The 19,429-nt window shown below is 43.3% G+C and overlaps 1 protein-coding gene across 3 annotated transcripts in view; it reads left to right on the top strand.

Moving 5' to 3' along the window:
* Positions 1 to 19,289, top strand: part of LOC100350133 (bile acid-CoA:amino acid N-acyltransferase) — a 32,633-nt gene extending 13,344 nt beyond the window's left edge. For all 3 annotated transcript variants that reach the window (XM_089301330.1, XM_089301324.1, XM_008260135.5), the window contains 3 exons: positions 5,130 to 5,642; positions 15,494 to 15,696; positions 17,912 to 19,289. In XM_089301330.1, coding sequence (XP_089157456.1) covers positions 5,177 to 5,642; positions 15,494 to 15,696; positions 17,912 to 18,505 — 1,263 coding nt within the window. In that variant the 5' untranslated portion in view covers positions 5,130 to 5,176 and the 3' untranslated portion in view covers positions 18,506 to 19,289. The remainder of the gene's footprint in view (positions 1 to 5,129; positions 5,643 to 15,493; positions 15,697 to 17,911) is intronic.
* Positions 19,290 to 19,429: the final 140 nt, after the last annotated feature.

Below are 19,429 nucleotides of genomic sequence, written 5' to 3'. Positions count from 1 at the left end.
GATTTTCACCTCCCCGGGCTGACTTGAAGAATTCCAAGATAGCTTACGTCTCCGCCTTGGCCTGCCCCTGTGGCTTCAATTTCCCTAACATTTTTCTCTACCCTGTATGTTTCCCTAACTTTTCTTCCAACAACAATATTCCCCTCTCATTTCTCCCGGTTTCTCCCCACAGTCCGCATCCAAGTCTGTTTGTTCTAGCTTTCACTTTCGCTTTCAACCTTAGAGATTTCTCTCAGCTTCTCCCCGTAGTCCATATCCGAGTCTATGCCTAGGCTTTCGATAGCTTCTTCCGGCACCTTGTCCGTCCGGCTTTTCCCTAGGCTCTTCTAGTCTCTCTCTCTGGTATTTTCCCACTTTTTCCCATTTCTTCACTCCTAGGTTGCCTATCCGAGTCACGGCACCATTATGTCGCTCCCCGTCTTCGTGGAGTAATGACACAAGACCATGTGCTGTTCTTTTGTCTGCTCGGCCCTCCCCGGGTTTGCTGCTGGTTCTTCCCGGGTTGGCTACCAACCCTTCCACCTCCGTGGAAGGGCGATTCCCCTTAGCCACTTTCCCCACTTCCGCGGGGGAGCGGCACACCGCCGGCCGGCTCTCTCGGGGGCTGCACAGGTGTTCCTTCAGATAGATGTTCCTTGTGCATGTTGTCTCTCTCCTCCTTTATAGTCCTCTTCCACCAGTCCCAACTCTGCTACCCACACGCCAAGTACGCTGCTCTCCTCCAATCAGGAGCAGCTCCTGCAGCTTGTCAAGTTGGTGAAAGGCAGCTGTGTAGAAGCTGTTTCCTCCTCTCCCAGCGCCATATTGTGGGAGAGCAGATGCATAGAATAAGTCTTAATTCCAGTAACTTAGTCTAGTCCGAGTTGCTCCCCACAATAATATAATTGGTATTATAAGTCAGGGATCTGTGTTCTCTCCACTTGAATTTTATTGGAGGCTTGTGGCTGCTCTAACCTATATAAATGGCAGAGATTATGCTATGTGACTTCCAAGGCTAGGCTAGAAAAGGTCTGCAGCTTACACTTGGTTCTGTCTCTAGGGATACTTGATCTTCTCACCCACCACTATGCCATGAGAAAGGCCAAAATAGTCCTTGTAGGGGACCCCAGTGAGCCCATATGTACCTGAAATGACACTCTCAGTTGTAGGCCAGCATCAGCTCCCAGATATGTGAAAGATTGAGCTTTCAGATATTAGCACCTTGCCTTTGAGTTTTTCAGTGGAGATACCAGACACCGTGATCCAGAGACAACATGGCCCTCTGTGAGCCAAAAAGTATTGTGGTTTCTAAAAAGGTTGCAAGGTATTTAATGTTTAATGCTCTTAGTGTTTACATTCCTAGCCCAGTCCCCTCTATTGTTAGGTCTCCTTCATCTAGGCCTGCCTTCAAGGTCCAGGATCCTCTCAGGCACTCCTACTGAGGCCTCCTTGTGTCAGGAGCAGGAGAGAAACCTAAAGACACTTTAACCTGCTCTGACTCCTCCTCAGTGTTTTCTATTCCTAGCCCAACCCCTCACTCTTCTGGCCCTTTGTTCTATTTCCTGTCTGATAATTTAAACTCTTGAACCATTTCTGTTTTTCCTCTTTTTCTTATTATGATCACAAATCCATTTACCTACTAAGTTTGTGCTTTTTAATTTTTAAAAATTGAATCCTGAATTTTTTATTTTATTTATTTTATTTTATTTTTTGACAGGCAGAGTTAGACAGTGAGAGAGAGAGAGAGAGAGAGACAGACAGACAGAGAGAAAGGTCTTCCTTCCATTGGTTCACCCCCCAAATGGCCACTGTGGCCGGTGTACTGCGCGGATCCAAAGCCAGGAGCCAGGTGCTTCCTCCTGGCCCAAGCACTTGGGCCATCGTCCACAGCCTTCCTGGGTCACAGCAGAGATCTGGACTGGAAGAAGAGCAACCGGGACAGAATCCGGCGCCCCACTGGGACTAGAACCTGGGGTGCTGGTGCCGCAGGCAGAGGATTAGCCAAGTGAGCCATGGCACCGGCCAGTCCTGAATATTTTTTATGAATACAATGATGGAGATAAATATTTACCTTCAGGAAAGAGCATGCCTTTGTATTGGTCAACTTTATGTTACAACGGTGAAATAAATACCTTAGAGAAGAGAAGCTAACTTTATAATGAGAACAGGTTTATTTTGGCTCATGGTTTTGGAGTTTCACAGTCCAAGCTCAGGGAGGCCTCACTGACTTGGCCTCTGGTGAAGGTGCTCTTGATGGCAGAGTCCCAACAAGGCTCAGAGTATCATATGGCAAGGAGCACCAGAGTGTCTGTGTCTCTCCTTAGAAAACCACCATGATTCAGCCCAGAGAGTTCTACCCTAAGGATTCAATCCAATCCCGTCACTTTCCAAAAGCCGAATCTTCAAACACCATACTTGGGTGAAGTTTCCATCTTCTTAGTACCATACACTTAAGACTTTGGACAACATGCCATTACCGTTTGGCCTTTGGGAAACATTCAACATGCAAACGAATACCTAAATGCTAGCACCCCTGTTCTGTCAGCTGTTAGACTTAGGGCCGAAACAATCTCACGAGTGGTTGAGCTGGGTCTGTGCTTCCCTGCAGCTTTGTGGATTCTGTGCCCCACTGGCTTCAGATAATTTGGCATGTGGGATTAGGCCTAACTCAGCAGAAAAACCAGAGCTCCCAGCTTTGGCAACCTTCTGGGGAAATCTTTGTGTCTTTGGCTCTTCAGACTGTAGGAGGTTTTCCTCCTACAGGATTTCCAATCCTGCTGGAGGGAGGGTCCCTAGGGAGCTTTCTTTACACAGCATTCCTGCCCCTGTCTTTCTGAGCATGGTGAAATCTCTCTCCAATCTGCCCCTCTGCACTCATCCTGGGGAGGGCAGCTGCCTTACTATATAACAAGGCCTGTAACCTAGATGGATTTCTCTCAGCTTTCAGACCTTCTCTGATCTTTGATAGTTCTGTTGCTGAACACATGGTCATGTCTTATAGCAAGAAGGCAGAAAGACTTCTACTGTGGCTGGTGTTCCTTGGAATTCTGATCGATTAAACACATCCATTTAAAGTACATTGAGTTTGCTGTTGATTTCTCCTTGCTTTTCTTTATGAGGATTTATTTTTTGCTCCATTCTCATAATGGAAAGTATGAGGAGAGAAAATTTCATGTCTTCTAGAACTAAGCTGTCACTGCTTAATTCATTGTTTAATTCATTGAGATTCTTGCATTCTCAGCAATCTAATAAAAACGAAGACAAAAAAGGTGATTTTATGACTTATCCAGGTAGTTTTGATTGTCAGCGTGAGAATGGTTTTCACTCCTGTCACTTTCTCCACATTAACCAAGAGGAGAACAGAGAAGGGTATTCCTTAATTTTTAAGAATGAGTTGTAAAAGCCTTGCAGTAGGGCAGGCACCTAGGCACAGAGGGTTATATCACTGCCTGATACCTGCAACCCATATCAGAATCCTGGTCTGGCTCCCAGCTCTTCTGCTTCTTACCCACCTTCCTATAATGCTCCTTGTAGGGAAGTAAGCAATGGCACATGTACTTTGATCCCTGCCTCCTATGTGGGGATCCAGATGGAGTTGAGGCTCCTGGCTTCAGCCTAGCCCTCCTTAATGCCTGCTGTTGGGATCATTTGTGGAGTGAAGAAGCAGATGAATATTCTTTCTTTGTTACTCTGCTTTTCTTTTCTTTTTCTTTCTTTGTTTTTTCTTTTTCTTTCTGTCTTTTTTTTTTTTCAGGCAGAGTTAGACAATGAGAGAGAGAGACAGAGAGAAAGGTCTTCCTTTTCCATTGGTTCACCCTCCAATGGCTGCTGCGGCCGGCGCTACGCTGATCAGAAGCCAGGTGCTTCCTTCTGGTCTCCCATGCGGGTACAGGGCCCAAGCACTTGGGCCATCCTCCACTGCCTTCCTGGGCCACAGTAGAGAGCTAGTCTAAGAAGAACAACAGGGACAGAACCCGGCATCCCAACCGGGACTAGAACCTAGGGTACCGGCGCCACAGGCATAGCATTAGCCTAGTGAGCTGCGGCGCCGGGCCACTCTGCTTTTCAAGTAAACAAATAATTTTTTTTTTTTTAATGCTCAGCAGTACTTCTATGTTCTGAAGGGCTTATCAGCTTCCAATTTTGCTTTAGGACTGGGTCAATCCTAAATTCATGCCATAGATTTTTTTTTTCTAGGAAGCAGTACATGGGTCAGCATGCTTGTGTTCCCAAAGATTTTATTCTCAGATTTTTTTTTTTTTTAAGTGACCCTCCTATTTTGTTTCCTGTGTTGGAAGTAAGTGATTGGTTGCCAGTTACTCTGTAGCACTTGAAAGAGGATTAGCAGTGGAATCAGCTGATCTATATGAATATAAAAGCTCAAAAAATCACCTGATTTTCAACTGCGCATCTCACTCATATGCATTGTACCTGACTTTTCAAGGGCTCTGTGTAGCAGATTGTAATATCTTCCTTGATATATTGAAGTGATGTGTCTTTTGGGTTCTGCTTCCTCAACCCTGGTTAACTATTATAAAACCTATCAACTTGCTTTTTGACTTCTAGAAATTTGTAGAAAGTTCTCTTGTTTTGTAATAGAAGATTATATCAGGAGCCGCCAGCTTTGGCTCACAGTGGGTAAAGCTGCTACTTGCGATGCCAGCACCCAGCATGGGCTCAGGTTCATGTCCTGGCTGGTCCATTTCCAATCCAGCTCCGTTCTAATGGTTTGGGAAATGCAGTGGAAGATGTCTTAAGTGCTTGGGTTCCTACTACCCTCACGGGATACCCAGAGGAAGCTCCTGGATCTTTTGGCCTGGCTCAGTGCTGACTGTTGTGATCATCTTGGGAGTGAACCAGCAGATGGAATATCTGTCTCTCTGTCTCTCCCTTTCTCTGTCTGTAACTCTGACTCTCAAATAAATGAATAAATCTTTAATAAAAAGATTATATCAGGATATGATGATGACCCCAGACAATTTGTGGAAAAAAGGAAAGGAAAAACAATGTGAATTTCCCATGAACTTTTTGAAGGCTCTTTATGTTTGCTAAATACTTGAAGAGGTATAACTGACCCATATGCATTTCACCTTTTGTTAACCTTATCACTACCTTGTTTCATTCATCTCAATGTTCTTTTTATTTTGAAGTTTGCTGAAGATTCTTTAAGAATCATCCAAGGTGCCACACTGCAAAAATGGTTCAGCTGACAGCCACCCCTCTAAGTGCACTTGTTGATGAGCCAGTGCATATCCGAGCCACAGGCCTGACTCCTCTTCAGTTGGTGGTCTTTCATGCATCCTTGGAAGATGAAGTGGGGAATCTCTTTTATTCACGGGCCTTCTACAGGGCCAATGAAGTTGGTGAGATAGACTTAGATCATGCTGCTGCACTTGGAGGTGACTATAAGGGAGTGCACCCCATGGGACTCTTCTGGTCACTCAAGCCTCAAAAACTAGTAACAAGACTGCTGAAAAGAGATGTGATGACTAGCCCCTTCCGGGTCCAGATAAAACTCTATGACAGACATTTACCAATAGAAGCCAAAACCAGCGAAGCACCAAAGGCCAGCGTGACTTTGGAAAGGTGGTATGTGGCACCGGGTGTCACACGAATCCCGGTCCGAGAAGGCCGTCTTCGGGGAACCCTCTTTGTGCCTTCAGGTGAGTAGAATTATTCTGGTTATTGATACCCCAGTATTCCCTCTTTTGAATGACTTAATATCTCGGGAAATTTAGCTTGAATATGTACAGTATGCAGGGCACTCCTTTAACACCTTAGAATCAAGGTTGACAGGGTTGGAACCAGAGTGTGTTCATATTCCATTCCAACTCTAGTTTCATCTCAACAATTCTGGAGCTTGTCTAAGGATATGAATGTCTATAGTTTATAGAATCCCTTTGTTGTAGATGTCTATAGCTTTGGACTTACGTTACATTTGTCTGCATTGAAGACTGGCTATCTGAAGACTCTGGATTTGCTATCCTGAAAACCCTGCGCCAGCTCCCTTTAGGGATCTGTCATGTTGAGTTCCTGTTTACAACATTAACACAACAAGCTGGTAATATGTTGGACTGAAAGACTGCAGGAAGCAAGCAAACCAAAAAACCAGAGAATTGAAAGAAACTTTATACTGCTCCAGTTTCAGAAATATTGCATGTTCATAGAATGTTCCATGAATCAGGTAATTCAGCATGCTTCCTAATGGTTTTAAGACACTCAGTTTCTGGCAGTGATATCTGCATTCCAGCACATGGTTTCTCCAGGTTATTGGAGGACTGAATAAAGCAAGGTTAATTTACCAAAAGACCTCACAGGACAGGTTTCAGGCCTATTTGAGCTCTTCTTCATCAGATATGTGCTTTGTTGCGGGACACAGCTATAACCTCATCAGGATATATCAACTTTATGGTTTTCTTTTAAATCTAACAGTCTATTTGTACAACAGAGATGGACTGAGTCTACTTGAAGTATTATAGGTCGTTTCTCACAACATAGAGATGGTGTAAAAGGAATGCAAGCTTTCCCTTCCAAATTTACTGTAGCTCATGAACTTGTGTGGATAAATTTGAATTTTATGTACACCCAGTGATTAGCATATAGACCACTTACTAGTATGTAGGGACCAGGAAGTTGCATAAGCTGCTGTGCCTTCATGATCCCATCCCTATTAAAAATCTATATCTTGGTGCAGACCTTCCATTTTATAATGATGTGTTGTTTCAGGGTGTATTACTTGAGAACCCCCTTAAACATTGCATGTGCTAGGTCTCTTGATTAAAGTGTTTGTTCTGTGGGGACAGAAAGGTCGGTTGAATTATTGGGGTCATAAAGACGTTATGTCAGATCTCAAAACATTTCTCATTTGCAGCATTCTTGCAAAAGGAATCCGTATTCTTCAAGTGGTCCTCCTATTCCTGACAATCAGAGGAGGATGTAAAAGAGTCCTTGCTCATTTATTCAAATGATATCTTTTTTAAGGTTTATTTATTTATTTGAAAGGCAGAGAAGCAAAGGCAGAGGGCGAGAGAGAAATCTTCCATTTGCTGGTTCACTCCCCAAGTGGCCACAACGGCTGGAGCTGTGCTGATCTGAATCCAGAATCTTGGAACGTTTTCTGGCTCTCCCATGTGGGTACAGGGGCCCAAGGACTTGGGCCATATTTTGCTGCTTTTCCAGGCCATAGCAGAGAGCTGGATTGGAAGTGTAGTCGCCAGGACTAGAACCAGCACCCATATTGTATGCCAGCACTGCAGGCAGCAGCTATACCCTCTATGCCACAGCACCAGCCCATTCAATTGATATTTTTATACCAGGATATGCTTAGTGTTATTTTATTTCTTTTTTTTTCAGTGTAAAAAAAACAATATTCTTTTAAATCAATACTTCTTTCAAATATGACTTGGTCCTTTCTTCGTTAGCTGAAATCACTTATACAAGAATAAAATTTAAAACAGTACTCCCAATAAGTGTTATTGCAAATTTCATTCAGTCTATAGCATCTACTGTATTTTAGAAACAATATTTTAGAAACAATTTTAGAAACAATTTCAGAAACAAGCTGCCTACCTAAGGCATGGATGCAGCCTATTATTTTACCATTGCTCTGTAATGAATGAGCAGACTGTTACTGAATGAAAGGATTTAGCAGGTACAGCTGCACAGGTGCGAGACTTATCCCTTTAAAAGTGTAGTGAGATGAGTGTAACAGAGTGTTGTTAACTCAGGACTTTAGTCAGCATGCACTCTAAACCTAGTTGAATCTGTAGACCTCATCAGTAAAATGCATGTATCCACACATATACTATGTTTTACTTGAGCACCTCCATTTGTTTCCTGAAAGCTATATTTGTACTCCTTTATAACTTAAGAAGCCATGGCCCTCTGTCTATGGATTTCTTTATCCCAAGACTCTCAAACTGAAGCCCATTCTACTTGGCAGCAGGGATTAAACGTGTGCAGTGAACATTGTTCCCAATCAGACTGTTAGATATTGTGGTCCACTGTATATTCAATATGTCCAATTCTTTCCCAGATAAAAGGCAGAAAATTTGGTGTCAGGATCTCCCCCTCCAGGAACTGGCCAGGTTGCCACGAAGGAAGAGTTGAGGAGACTGAGGAAGGTCAAGCTAAACTCACTTAATTGGTACTCTAGGCGACTAGGAGGAGAGATCACTCAAGCCAATTTCTGCGGGCACTAGCCGCTATGGACCAGGAGCTTCTCTCTGTGGGCACAAGGCACTACGGACCAGGGAGAGAGGCTGAGCAACCTCTGGTTTACAGCGTCTGAGGGGCCCCTTATATACAGTTTCTAGAGGCTAGCCCCACCCACACGCTGACCTCCCAGTGTCCCATGTTCATGACAATGACAGTTTGTGGTTTGTAGTTAGGCCGTCCTTTTCAAATCTTATGAGCTAGCATTGTTACTTTTCTACTGTGCAGTTACTTTCTTTCAAAAGGTGCTACAGTTACTTTCTCTGAGAGTGGTTCCCTAACAATCCTCGCTTTTCTTTTCTTTAAATGATCTCATAGCCCTGTAAAGCCTGTTGAGCCGCTGGGCCAAAGGGATGAACATTCTTGAGCATATCCTGGATTGATTTCCAGATTTGGGGTCTCCTTTTTCTTCTTCTTCTTCTATTTCTGGTGGGCTGGTTTCCTCTCGGAGGGCTAGGTATCCCTTCGTGAAATTCCGTCCAATTGAGAAGAGGTGCTGTAAGACAGGCAAGCATACAAGAACTACACAAAATATTGCTCCACCATTTCCAGGATGGGAGCCAAGAGGAAACTGTGTCAGTCAAAGTATTTATTGTGTGTTCCACTATTTTGACTTGACCTATCTTAAATGCCGCTATATTTTGAAGCTGTATTATTTGTAGAGCTCCCTTAGTAATGTTAGCCTCAAGATGAGCGGTTGCATTTACCCACTCTAGCCAGGTAGAATGGTTGAGTTTGAACATATCAGCTAGTTGCATTGCATTAGGAATGGATATATGGTTCCATGGAATGGTGGTAATGCAAACTCTTCCAATTGCTTCACACTTGAGTTCTCTTTCCAAAGCTAGTATGGTAATTATCTGTTCTATTTGTAGCGTGCTTGCTTCGAGCATTTGGAGCCCCATAGTGTGTGCCTTAAGCAGTGCTTACTGGTCACCTAGCTGAGCCTGCTGCTCCTGAATTATCTTCAGGAGGGACTCCAAAGCATTTCCCTGTAGTTGGGTAGTGCTTGGAATCAGTGCTCCAGTCACAGCGCTAGCTACCATGGCTGCTGACACTGCTATAGCGACAATAGCTGCTGTTACTCCAAAGTCTCTTTTTTTATGCATCAGTTTTATTGGTATAGTCAAATCAGACCTATTTACTGGTACATATGTGAAGGGAGTTGCCTTTACCACCATATATGGAGCCAAGAATGTTATCATTCTCTCTTCCCATTCCAAGTCCCTTATATAGCAACTGAGCTCCTTTTTAGAATCTAATGGGTGTGTGCATTTAGCATACAATACCTCCCCTTCTGTTCTGCATGTCCAACCTCCTGGGTCTTCCCTTACTGGAGTTTTTACAAAATGTTTGTGAAACATTTCATATCCTGCCTGCCAAAAACAATGTGTTGAGTGATTATTACTTGGAGGTCTGCATCTAATATATCTATGCTCTAAGCCATTTTTACAAATAAAAGACAGGAAACTCATCTTGAATTGTTGACCATTATATTTTATATGTTCATATACATGCTAGTCCCTATGGGCTCACATCCTGACTTTGGTACGTTTTCACAAGTAAAGTAAAGGGCACATTATTAATATCAGGCTATTGGTGGGTTTTCTACTAAGCCTAACGCTTGTTCTTCTGTTTTTACACTTGGCAATATAATTAAGATGATGTTTGTCATTATCAATCCATAAGCTCTAAGCATAGGTAGTTCAAATCTTTCCCACAATCTCATTAAGTTACCTAATACTTTAAATCTTTAAGTGCTTGCTTACCTTCAATTAAATTACCTTTACCTGAGTCCCATCTCTTTAATTCTTCTTTCACCTGTTGTAGATGTGCTTGTTGTTGGGCTGCTAATTCATCTTGTTGGTCCTCGGGCAATCCCTCAAAAGGGTTTACAAATGGTGGATTTTCTTCCTCACTTAATTGTTTAAGTGCATACTGTTCATAGAGGTCTTTTGCTTCTCTTCCTTTAATGTACATTTCTCCATTTGCTGCTGCTGTTGCCATTTCTGGAATTCTTTAGTCCTAGCTCTGGAATATGAAATCCCTAATTCTTTCTGTAAAAAGCACAATTGACAGTGGTATCTACATTTCTTACAAACACATGAGTTAGGATAATTGCAATTGATATTCCATTACTACCTAATTGGAAATTCCCAAATCCTGAGGTCCTGGGGCTGGAACCATCCTAACATGTCTTTGGGGAAGTTAATAATCCCCTTTTCAAGTGTGTCGATCACTACTGCTCCTTCTCCTTTCCAAAAGACGGTAGTGAGCCCTTTCCAGTCTTTACTGTTTGGTAATATATAGAAGCAAGAGTTTTTTGTCTTTAAATTTCTGGAGTTGGAGCGTTTGCTGTAGTTCTTGCCATCTCTGATGGATATATCTTTCAGTAGGAGTATAGCCCCCTATTCCTCCCCTTTTCTTTTGATTAAGGGCAATAAGAGCCAATTGTAGCCATGCTTCAATGGTTTGAATTACATCAGCAAATTTATCCATTTCTTGTTTTAAGGATTGATTAGCTCTTTCAACCATTCCCTGTGACTGTGGATTATAGGGTGTGTCTGTGGTATGATCAATATTTAAATATTGGCACAGTCCTGTGAACCTTTCTGCTGTGAAGTTAGGGCCATTATCTGTATGGAGTGCTTGGATATGAAATAGGTTCTGCAGTTCTAATATTCCCCATACTGTTTCCTGAGCAGTTTCCTTAGGAATTAGCTTAGCCCATAGAAGGCCAGTAGATGTCTCAATGGCTACCGGAATTAGCCGGGCCTCATAGTGGGTCACATCCATTTGCCACAGTCCTGGCCCTGTTCTACTAATATGAGGAGTAGTTCCTCCTTTATGCACACACTTGGGGCAGTTCTTTATTATTTGTTCTGCTACAATTTTTGGTAAGCTGAATTGTTGTCTCAAGTATGACACATCACTATGCCATTTTGCATGATAGTCCGTGGCTGTCTCAATATGTTCTAGAAAAAAGATGTTTGGTGCCTTACTTATGTCATGGAGGACAGGCATTAAAGTTAACTGAGCTATCAGTTGTCCTGTTTTTACATATACTATTTTTTGGGATAGGTAGCATGGCTCTTTTTTTCTAATTCTTGATTACTTCCCTCACTCTCCTTAACTAGTTTAACTCCATCTGATCTCCAAAAGCCATATCTTCCTTGCCCCTGTTTGCTTCCTGCATCAACATACTAAGTAGGTCCTGGCACAGGATGACAATGAAGACTGCTTAGCACTCTTCTAAGCATTAAAGGTGCATGGATACATTCAATCTGTGGTACCCAACACAAGTAGGGGTCTTCATGAATCATAACGTCTAAATCCTATATACAGGTTCTTGCCCTATTTGTATAATAAATTCTTGTCTAATTTTATGTAAACATTTTAGGGCTCTAGTTAGAGGAGATGCTGCTGATACCTTTGGAAATCCCTGTCTACCTACCCAAAAGATATCAGATCCTTGGTGCACTTTATAATTTATGGTGTTACCTCCCATCATAATGGTACAGTAAACTTCCTTGCTGGGGTCCCAGTAGCTTAAAGGTTTGTGTTCCTGTAATAGCCTCCTTATAGTCCATAACTACTGTCTTGCTTCAGGGTCCATTCCCTGATGCTATTTGACTCCTGGTTTCACTTCATCATGAGAGTGAAAGGTTTTGTCTTAATTCCAGGAACAGCTTGGGTCATCCAATTAAGGAGTCCTACTAACTTTTGTAGTTCATTTAGGGTGGGCTTCTCTGGAAGTTCTGGCAACTCTAGTTTTTGCAATGTCCATTTATTCGGGTGTAGTAATTACCCCATCCATGAATAAGGATATTGTTCTTGTAATTTCCCATTCAGGGTCTTGAATCCCTTTTCTAGAAGCATTTTTCTAAGTTTTTCTATGATCAGTTTGTGTTGTTTTGGAGAATGATTGGACCCAATATATATATCATCTATATATTGATAAAGATCTACCTCTGGGTGTTGTCTCCAGGGCTCTAGTATGTCCCTTAGTGTACTTTGGTAAATCAAGGGACTTAATACAAAACCTTGTGGGAGGCAATTCCAAACATACCTATGGCCTGGACCTTGATTATTTTTTTTTTTTTAATTTTTTTTTTTGACAGGCAGAATGGACAGTGAGAGAGAGAGACAGAGAGAAAAGTCTTCCTTTGCCATTGGTTCACCCTCCAATGGCCGCTGCGGTCGGCGTGCTGCGGCCTGCGCACCACGCTGATCCGATGGCAGGAGCCAGGAGCCAGGTGCTTTTTCTGGTCTCCCATGGGGTGCAGGGCCCAAGCACTTGGGCCATCCTCCACTGCACTCCCTGGCCACAGCAGAGAGCTGGCCTGGAAGAGGGGCAACTGGGACAGAATCCGGTGCCCCGACCGGGACTAGAACCCGGTGTGCCGGCGCCGCTAGGCGGAGGATTAGCCTAGTGAGCCGCGGCGCCGGCCTATGGACCTTGATTATTAACCTCTGGGATGGTAAAGGCAGTGTACTGCCTGAAGTCCTTATCCAGAGGGATGGTAAAATAAACATCCCCTATGTCCAAAACAGTAACCTGGTTTCTTCTTTGTAATCCTCCGTGGTGTGGGATACCTAACTGAATTTCTCTTCCCTTGTCTACTAACTTATTAAGTTCTCTAAAGTCTATTAACATTTGCCATTTACCTGATTTTTTCCTTATCACAAATATTGGGGTGTTCTAGGGATTATCTGGGTCTGCTGGAGATATCTTCCCTTCCTCTAGTAGTCTTTTTGTTATTTCCTTAATTCCTTCTAATTTTTCTTTGGTTAAAGGCCATTGGGGGAATCAAGGGACCTTTATTAGGATCTTTCATTTTTATCTTTATTGGGGGTAATTTGGATAGAGTTGTGCCATAATTAGGGCTACCCCTAACTTTGTTAAGATATCCCTTCTGAATATATTGATGGGAATATCTGGGGATATTAGAATGGATGTCTTTGTTTTCCTTCCTTTTTTGTCTTTCAGTGTAACCTATGATATCTTTTGTAATTTAGAGCACCCTCCCACCCCCTCTATATTTTGCCATCCTTTTGTTATCCCTTCTTTTATTCCTTTAGCCTCTTGTTCCCTTATTATAGTTAAATGGGCCCCTGTGTCTAACAGCCCTATTATATCTTTCCCCCCAAGGTTTACCTTTAAGGTAAGTCTTTGTTTTAATTCTATTTTGGTAGTTTCAGGTAGATCCCTGTCGAAGGGGCTTCTACCTGTGTTTCCCCCAGGGGCAGGGCAGATGGTGGGATAGATGACTGTATATTCTGGGCAGACGCCATCATGGTCCAGGGGGCATTGCCCCCCACTTTCCCATTTTTTGGCTGTCTACATACTTTTGCCATATGTCCTGTTCTCCCACAATTATAGCATTTTAGTGGAGTTTTTTCTCCACTCCTACAATTTCTTGCCATATGCCGCTTTTTTCCACACCTGTAACAATTTCCCTGAAAACTTCTTGACCCTTGCTGTCTATCTCCAGCCTTTAAGGCTTCTGCCAGCATGGCCATCTTACAGGAGGTGGATCCAAATTCTCTACAGGCATACATTTTTTCTTCTAATGAATCTCCTGTCTTAAATTTCTAAGCAACTTTTTACATTCTTCATTAGCATTTTGGATGCTCATGGTGTCCTTTAAATATGTTCTCAAATCCTCTGTAGATGTTTCCATATCAATCTGAGTAAATGATCGATTAATAAACTCAGGGTAGGGTTTTTTGGGCCCTTGTCTGATGCTGACTGCCTTAGGAGCCCCACTGATAGTTCTCTAGCAATCTTGAAGCACTTCAAGAACCCATGTTCTATAGAGGGTTCTGGCATCAGCGAATCTAGGGCCAGCTGCTTCTTCTGGTGATAATCCAATTCCCCTAATCTGATCTGCTGTTGGCGGCATTGGTCCAGCCGCTTCGTCTGGGGGAAGGGGATGCATGTCACCCCATGCTATCACCTTCTCCTTTATCTTGTCTATGACTAGCTGTTTCTCTGCTGCAAAGCCAGGAGTTACATTCAGTAGTACGTTGATGTCTACTGATGTAAAGTTTATTGAAATTACCCCAAAGTAAGTGATGGTAGCTGAGTGCGTGAGACCATGTTCCTGCATTTGTTTAAGCCAAGCAGCTATTAGTCCAGGTCCCACAGGCTCATATTCTTGTCTACCACATCTTAACATTATTGCATAAGCTGACTGTTCTTTTGCTTTTTCTTCCTTAGTTAACTTCCTAGGAATAACCTGAGGTTTTTGCCTACATTCTGTTATGGAGTCATAGAGCTTACAGGCATCTCCTGTATTTTTTGGATTTAATCCCTTGCCGCAACAAATTATCACCTTAAGGGTATCTACTGCACATTTATAATCTTTCCCTGTTGTGGTGCCTTCTCCTCTTTGTAGAAATTCCTCCAGGAGGATTTCTACCTCTTCCAAGGTCTGCAGATCTTGGAGGTCCTATCCTGTACAATCTGCTGCCAGCTTACAAGCCCATGGTACATTTCCTGGTGAGTAGCACTTCACTTTCTTACCTCTTGGTGCCTGGCCTGGAAGGACCTTCACCTTCTCTATACTCTCTAGTGCCTGTCTATATTCTTTTGACTGGGACGTCCCTACCATCGTGGTCTCTTTCAACCACCACTACTCACCCTTTTGACCATTCCTCAAGGGCTTGTCTCCTCACCATCTGACTTCAGGTCCCTGTTCGGGCACCAGCTATCAGGATCTCCCCCTCCGGGAACTGGCCAGGTTGCCACGAAGGAAGAGTTGAGGAGACTGAGGAAGGTCAAGCTAAACTCACTTAATTGGTACTCTAGGTGACTAGGAGGAGAGATCGCTAAAGCCAAATCCTGCGGGCACTAGCCGCTATGGACCAGGAGCTTCTCTCTGTGGGCACAAGGCACTACGGACCAGGGAGAGAGGCTGAGCAACCTCTGGTTTACAGCGTCTGAGGGGCCCCTTATATACAGTTTCTAGAGGCTAGCCCCACCCACACACTGATCTCCCAGTGTCCGTGTTCATGACAATGATAGTTTGTGGTTTGTGGTTAGGCCGTCTAGTTAGGCCGTCCCTTTTCAAATCTTATGAGCTAGCGTGGTTACTTTTCTACTGTGCAGTTACTTTCTTTCAAAAGGTGCTACAGTTACTTTCTCTGAGAATGGTTTCCTAACAGTTGGGGATTCTGTTTGAAAATGTTTACATTACTTCCAAACTCTGAGGTGCACTTCTGCTTTGTGTTCCCTATTTTCATTCTTTTCCTTCTCTTCCCTTCATGCACTATTCTGTTTTGTCCTCTTTCACAGGAGAGGGCCGTTTCCCAGGAGTGATTGACATGTATGGCACTAGCGGTGGGCTGCTTGAGTTCCGAGCCAGTCTCCTGGCCAGTCGTGGATTTGCCTCCTTGGCTTTGGCTCACTGTGGCTTTGAAGACCTGCCACCCCAGCCAGACAAAGTAGACTTGGAGTATTTTGAGGAAGCTGCCAACTTCCTCCTGAAGCATCCTAAGGTAATATTTACTTTTCAGTAGGTTTCAGTCCCCCTGTTAAAGTAACTACCATAGTCTGTGATTTGCTTTACCTTCCAAGTGTGATTCTCCCTCAAGGAACTTGAGATTCTGTTACATACCCAAATCATTCTCATGACTTTTTTCTCATCCCATGTCCTGTGCCCAGAAAGACGCAAGGCTGGTCTGTCATTATATCAAAAAGCCTTGGCTTTGAATTGAGAAACCCTTTGAAATAGGTTGTGTTTCTGGCTCCATCCCATCTGCCTGAGGGAATTTTGGACAGGTTAGACCTTCTCTCCTGCATTTCTTCCTGTTATATAATGGTGTACTGATAACACTTCATGATGTTATTGTGAGAATTGAAGGGGATAATACATGTAAAGTATGTATCACAATACCAGGCAAGTCCCAGTACTCAAGAAAGGTTAATTATTATTATTATATTGATTTATCATGGTGCTTAACCAATCTGTATTTACTTGAAGATTATGTCTGAATCCATGTCTTCCAAATAGGTGAGAGAGACCCAAGTATTTGAACCATCATAGCTGCTTCGCAGAGTCTGTGTTAGCAGGAAGGTGGAATTAGGAGTGGATTCAAATCCAGGCACTCCAATATAGGATGTGGGCATGCCCACATTTCAAGTGGTGCCTGAACCACTAGTTACAATGCCCACCCCCAAAAGACTGTTTTTGTTTTTGTATTTTTTTTTTTTTGGACAGGCAGAATTAGACAGTGAGAAAGAGAGAGACAGAGTGAAAGGTCATCCTTTCCTTGGTTCACCCCAAAAATGGCCGCTACGGCCAGTGCGCTGCAGTCAGCATGCTGTGCTGATCCGAAGCCAGGAGCCGGGTACTTCCTGCTGGTTGCCCATGTGGGTGCAGGGCCCAAGGACTTGGGCCATCCTCCACTGTCTTCCTGGTCCACAGCAGAGAGCTGGACTGGAAGAGGAGCAACTGGGACAGAATCCGGCATCCCAACTGGGACAGGAACCCGGGATGCCGGCACTGGAGGCAGAGGATTAGCCTAATGAGCCGCAGTGCAGGCCTTTTCTTTAAAAAAAAATATATATATATATATATATATACACACACACACACACATACACATATTTGTTTGAAAGGCAGAGTTACAGAGAGGCAGAGGTGGAGGCAAACAGAGAGGTCTCCCATCCGCTGGTTCACTCCCCAGATGACTGCAGTGTCTAGAGCTGGACCATTCTGAAGCCAGAGAGCTTCTTCCAGGTCTTCCTCATGGGTCCAAGGACTTGGGCCAAATACTATTGCTTTCCCAGACCATAGCAGAGAGCTGGATCAGCAGTGCAGTAGCCAGGACTAGAACTGTTGCTCTTATGGAATGCTGGCACTGCAACTGGAGGCTTTACCTGCTACACCACAGCATCAGCTCCCAGATGACTGTTTTTGATATGTGTAATGCAATTGTCCCTTTTTTTTTTAAATAAAAGAGATTTATTTATTTGAAAAGCAGAGTTAGAGAGAGAGAGAAACAGAGAGTAAGGGAGAAAGGGAGAGAGAAATCTTCCATCCACTGGTTCAACCACAAGTGGCCACAAAGGCTGGAGCTGGGCCAGTCTGAAGCCAGGACAAGGAGTCAGGAGCTTCTTCCAGGTCTCCCACATGGGTAATGTGGCCCAAGGACTTGGGCCATCTTCTTCTGCTTTACCAGGAACATTATCAGGGAGATGGATTGGAAGTGGAGCAGCTGGGATTTGAACCAGCACCCCATGAGATGCCAGAATCTTAAGTGGTGGCTTTATCTGCTATACAACAATGACAGCCCCAGTGAAATTGTCATTGAGATTTTTTGCTTGTTTGAGATTGTGGAAGGGCCGGCGTTGTGGTGCAGTGGGTTAAAGCCCTGGCCTGAAGCACCAGCATTTCTAGTCTCGGCTGCTCCTCTTCCGATCTAGGTCTCTGCTATGGCCTGGGATAAAGTAAGAGATGGCCCAAGTCCTTGGGCCCCTGCACTCATGTGGGAGACCCAGAAGAAGCTCCTGGCTCCTGGCTTCGGATTGGCACAGCTCTGGCCATTATGGCCATCTGGGGAGTGAACCAGCAGATGGGAGACCTCTCTCTCTGTCTCTCGATCTCTCTGTAACTCTGTCTTTCAAATAAATAAAATAAATCTTAAAAAAAGAGAGTGTGGAATTCTTCTGAATAAGAATAGAATAACATCTCTTTTCTATTTTTTTCAGGTCCTTGGCCCAGGCATTGGGATAGTCTCTGTGTGCAGAGGAGCAGAGATTGGACTCTCCATGGCTATTCATCTAAAGCAAGTCACAGCCACTGTACTTATCAATGGGCCCAACTTTATTTTTAGTATTCCACATGTATATCGTGGTCAGATCCTTAAGCCCAGACCATGCTCTGTACAATCAATATCCATCAATGCCTTCGGTTTTGTAGAGTTTTATAGTATTTTCGATGAAAGTGGGCCTGAGACTAGTCAGTCTTGTCTTCCCATCGAAAAGGCCAGGGGACCTTTCCTCTTTATTGTAGGAGAAGATGATAAGAATGTCAATGGCAAAGTATTTGCTAAGCAAGCTACAGAACAGCTGAAGAGACATGGGAAAAACAACTGGACCCTGCTGTCCTACCCTGGGGCAGGCCACGTGATAGAGCCTCCCTATTCCCCACTGTGCTGTGTCTCAGGGATTGCCAATGTATGTTCAGCTATACACTGGGGAGGAGAGGTGGTCCCACATGCAGCTGCACAGGAACATTCTTGGAAGGAGATCCAGAAATTTCTCAGGAAGCACCTCACGCCAGTGATACCCAGTCAAATCTGAGAAGAGAAGGTTTTCAGGGATACATGTATAAATCTCCTTATTAGAAACTTCTCTCAATTTTAACAGAGGAATGTCTTTTATCTGTTATTGTAAGAAGGAAGACAAAAGGAATGGGCATAGAAATGTCCTGAATTTTGGAAGGGAAATATGTTTTCACCTCACCAAGCATCAGACACTGAGTCATACAGTTGTAGCTATGAACCTGGAGCTCTAGCAGCCCTAAAATATCATAAAGCAATTCTCAATCATAGTGATTCTCAATCATAGTGATTCTCAATCATAGCAATTCTCAATCATAGTAATTCTCAATGATAGCAGTTCTCAAGGGGAAACAGTGAATCACAGAATTTTCTGGGTTATACAATGGACATGAAGAGAATCAGATACTGACATTTGTCGTTTTCCTAAAACTCAGATATACGTAGACCTCTCATCTCTCTTTGAAATTATGCTTGCAGCTCATGATTACCTCATTGTTCTTGGAAAACTAGAACTGCATTGCCAGTATTTTAGGGCAATATGAAAGCTTTACAGATGTAAGATCACTGAATCAGCTACAAACAATAATTCAGCAGGAGCCATGTGTGTGTGTCTAAACATGTCCATTTTGGCACTTCCAGCAATGAGCATGGAGCAATCTGAGAAGCACACGATTGCAGTTTGGGAAGCAGCCACGATAATGTGAATGGTGTCCTTCTAGGATAGAGGCTTGCACACTTTTTCTATTAAGGACTAGGTAGTAAATATTTTTGACTTCACAGTCTACAAGGTTCCTTTCACTAAATTTTATTTATGGACACCAAAATGTACATTTCATATAATGTTTACATGTCACAATATTGTAATTTTGTTTTTATTTTTTTCTCTAAGCATTTCCAAATATAGAAGCTATTCCTAGCCCACTGGCAGCACAACAATAGACTC

Source organism: Oryctolagus cuniculus, chromosome 1, assembly GCF_051225735.1.
Source record: "Oryctolagus cuniculus isolate XC-2025 breed Fujian yellow rabbit chromosome 1, ASM5122573v1, whole genome shotgun sequence".
Taxonomy (NCBI): domain Eukaryota; kingdom Metazoa; phylum Chordata; class Mammalia; order Lagomorpha; family Leporidae; genus Oryctolagus; species Oryctolagus cuniculus.
This window is presented reverse-complemented; position numbering and strand designations above follow the sequence as displayed.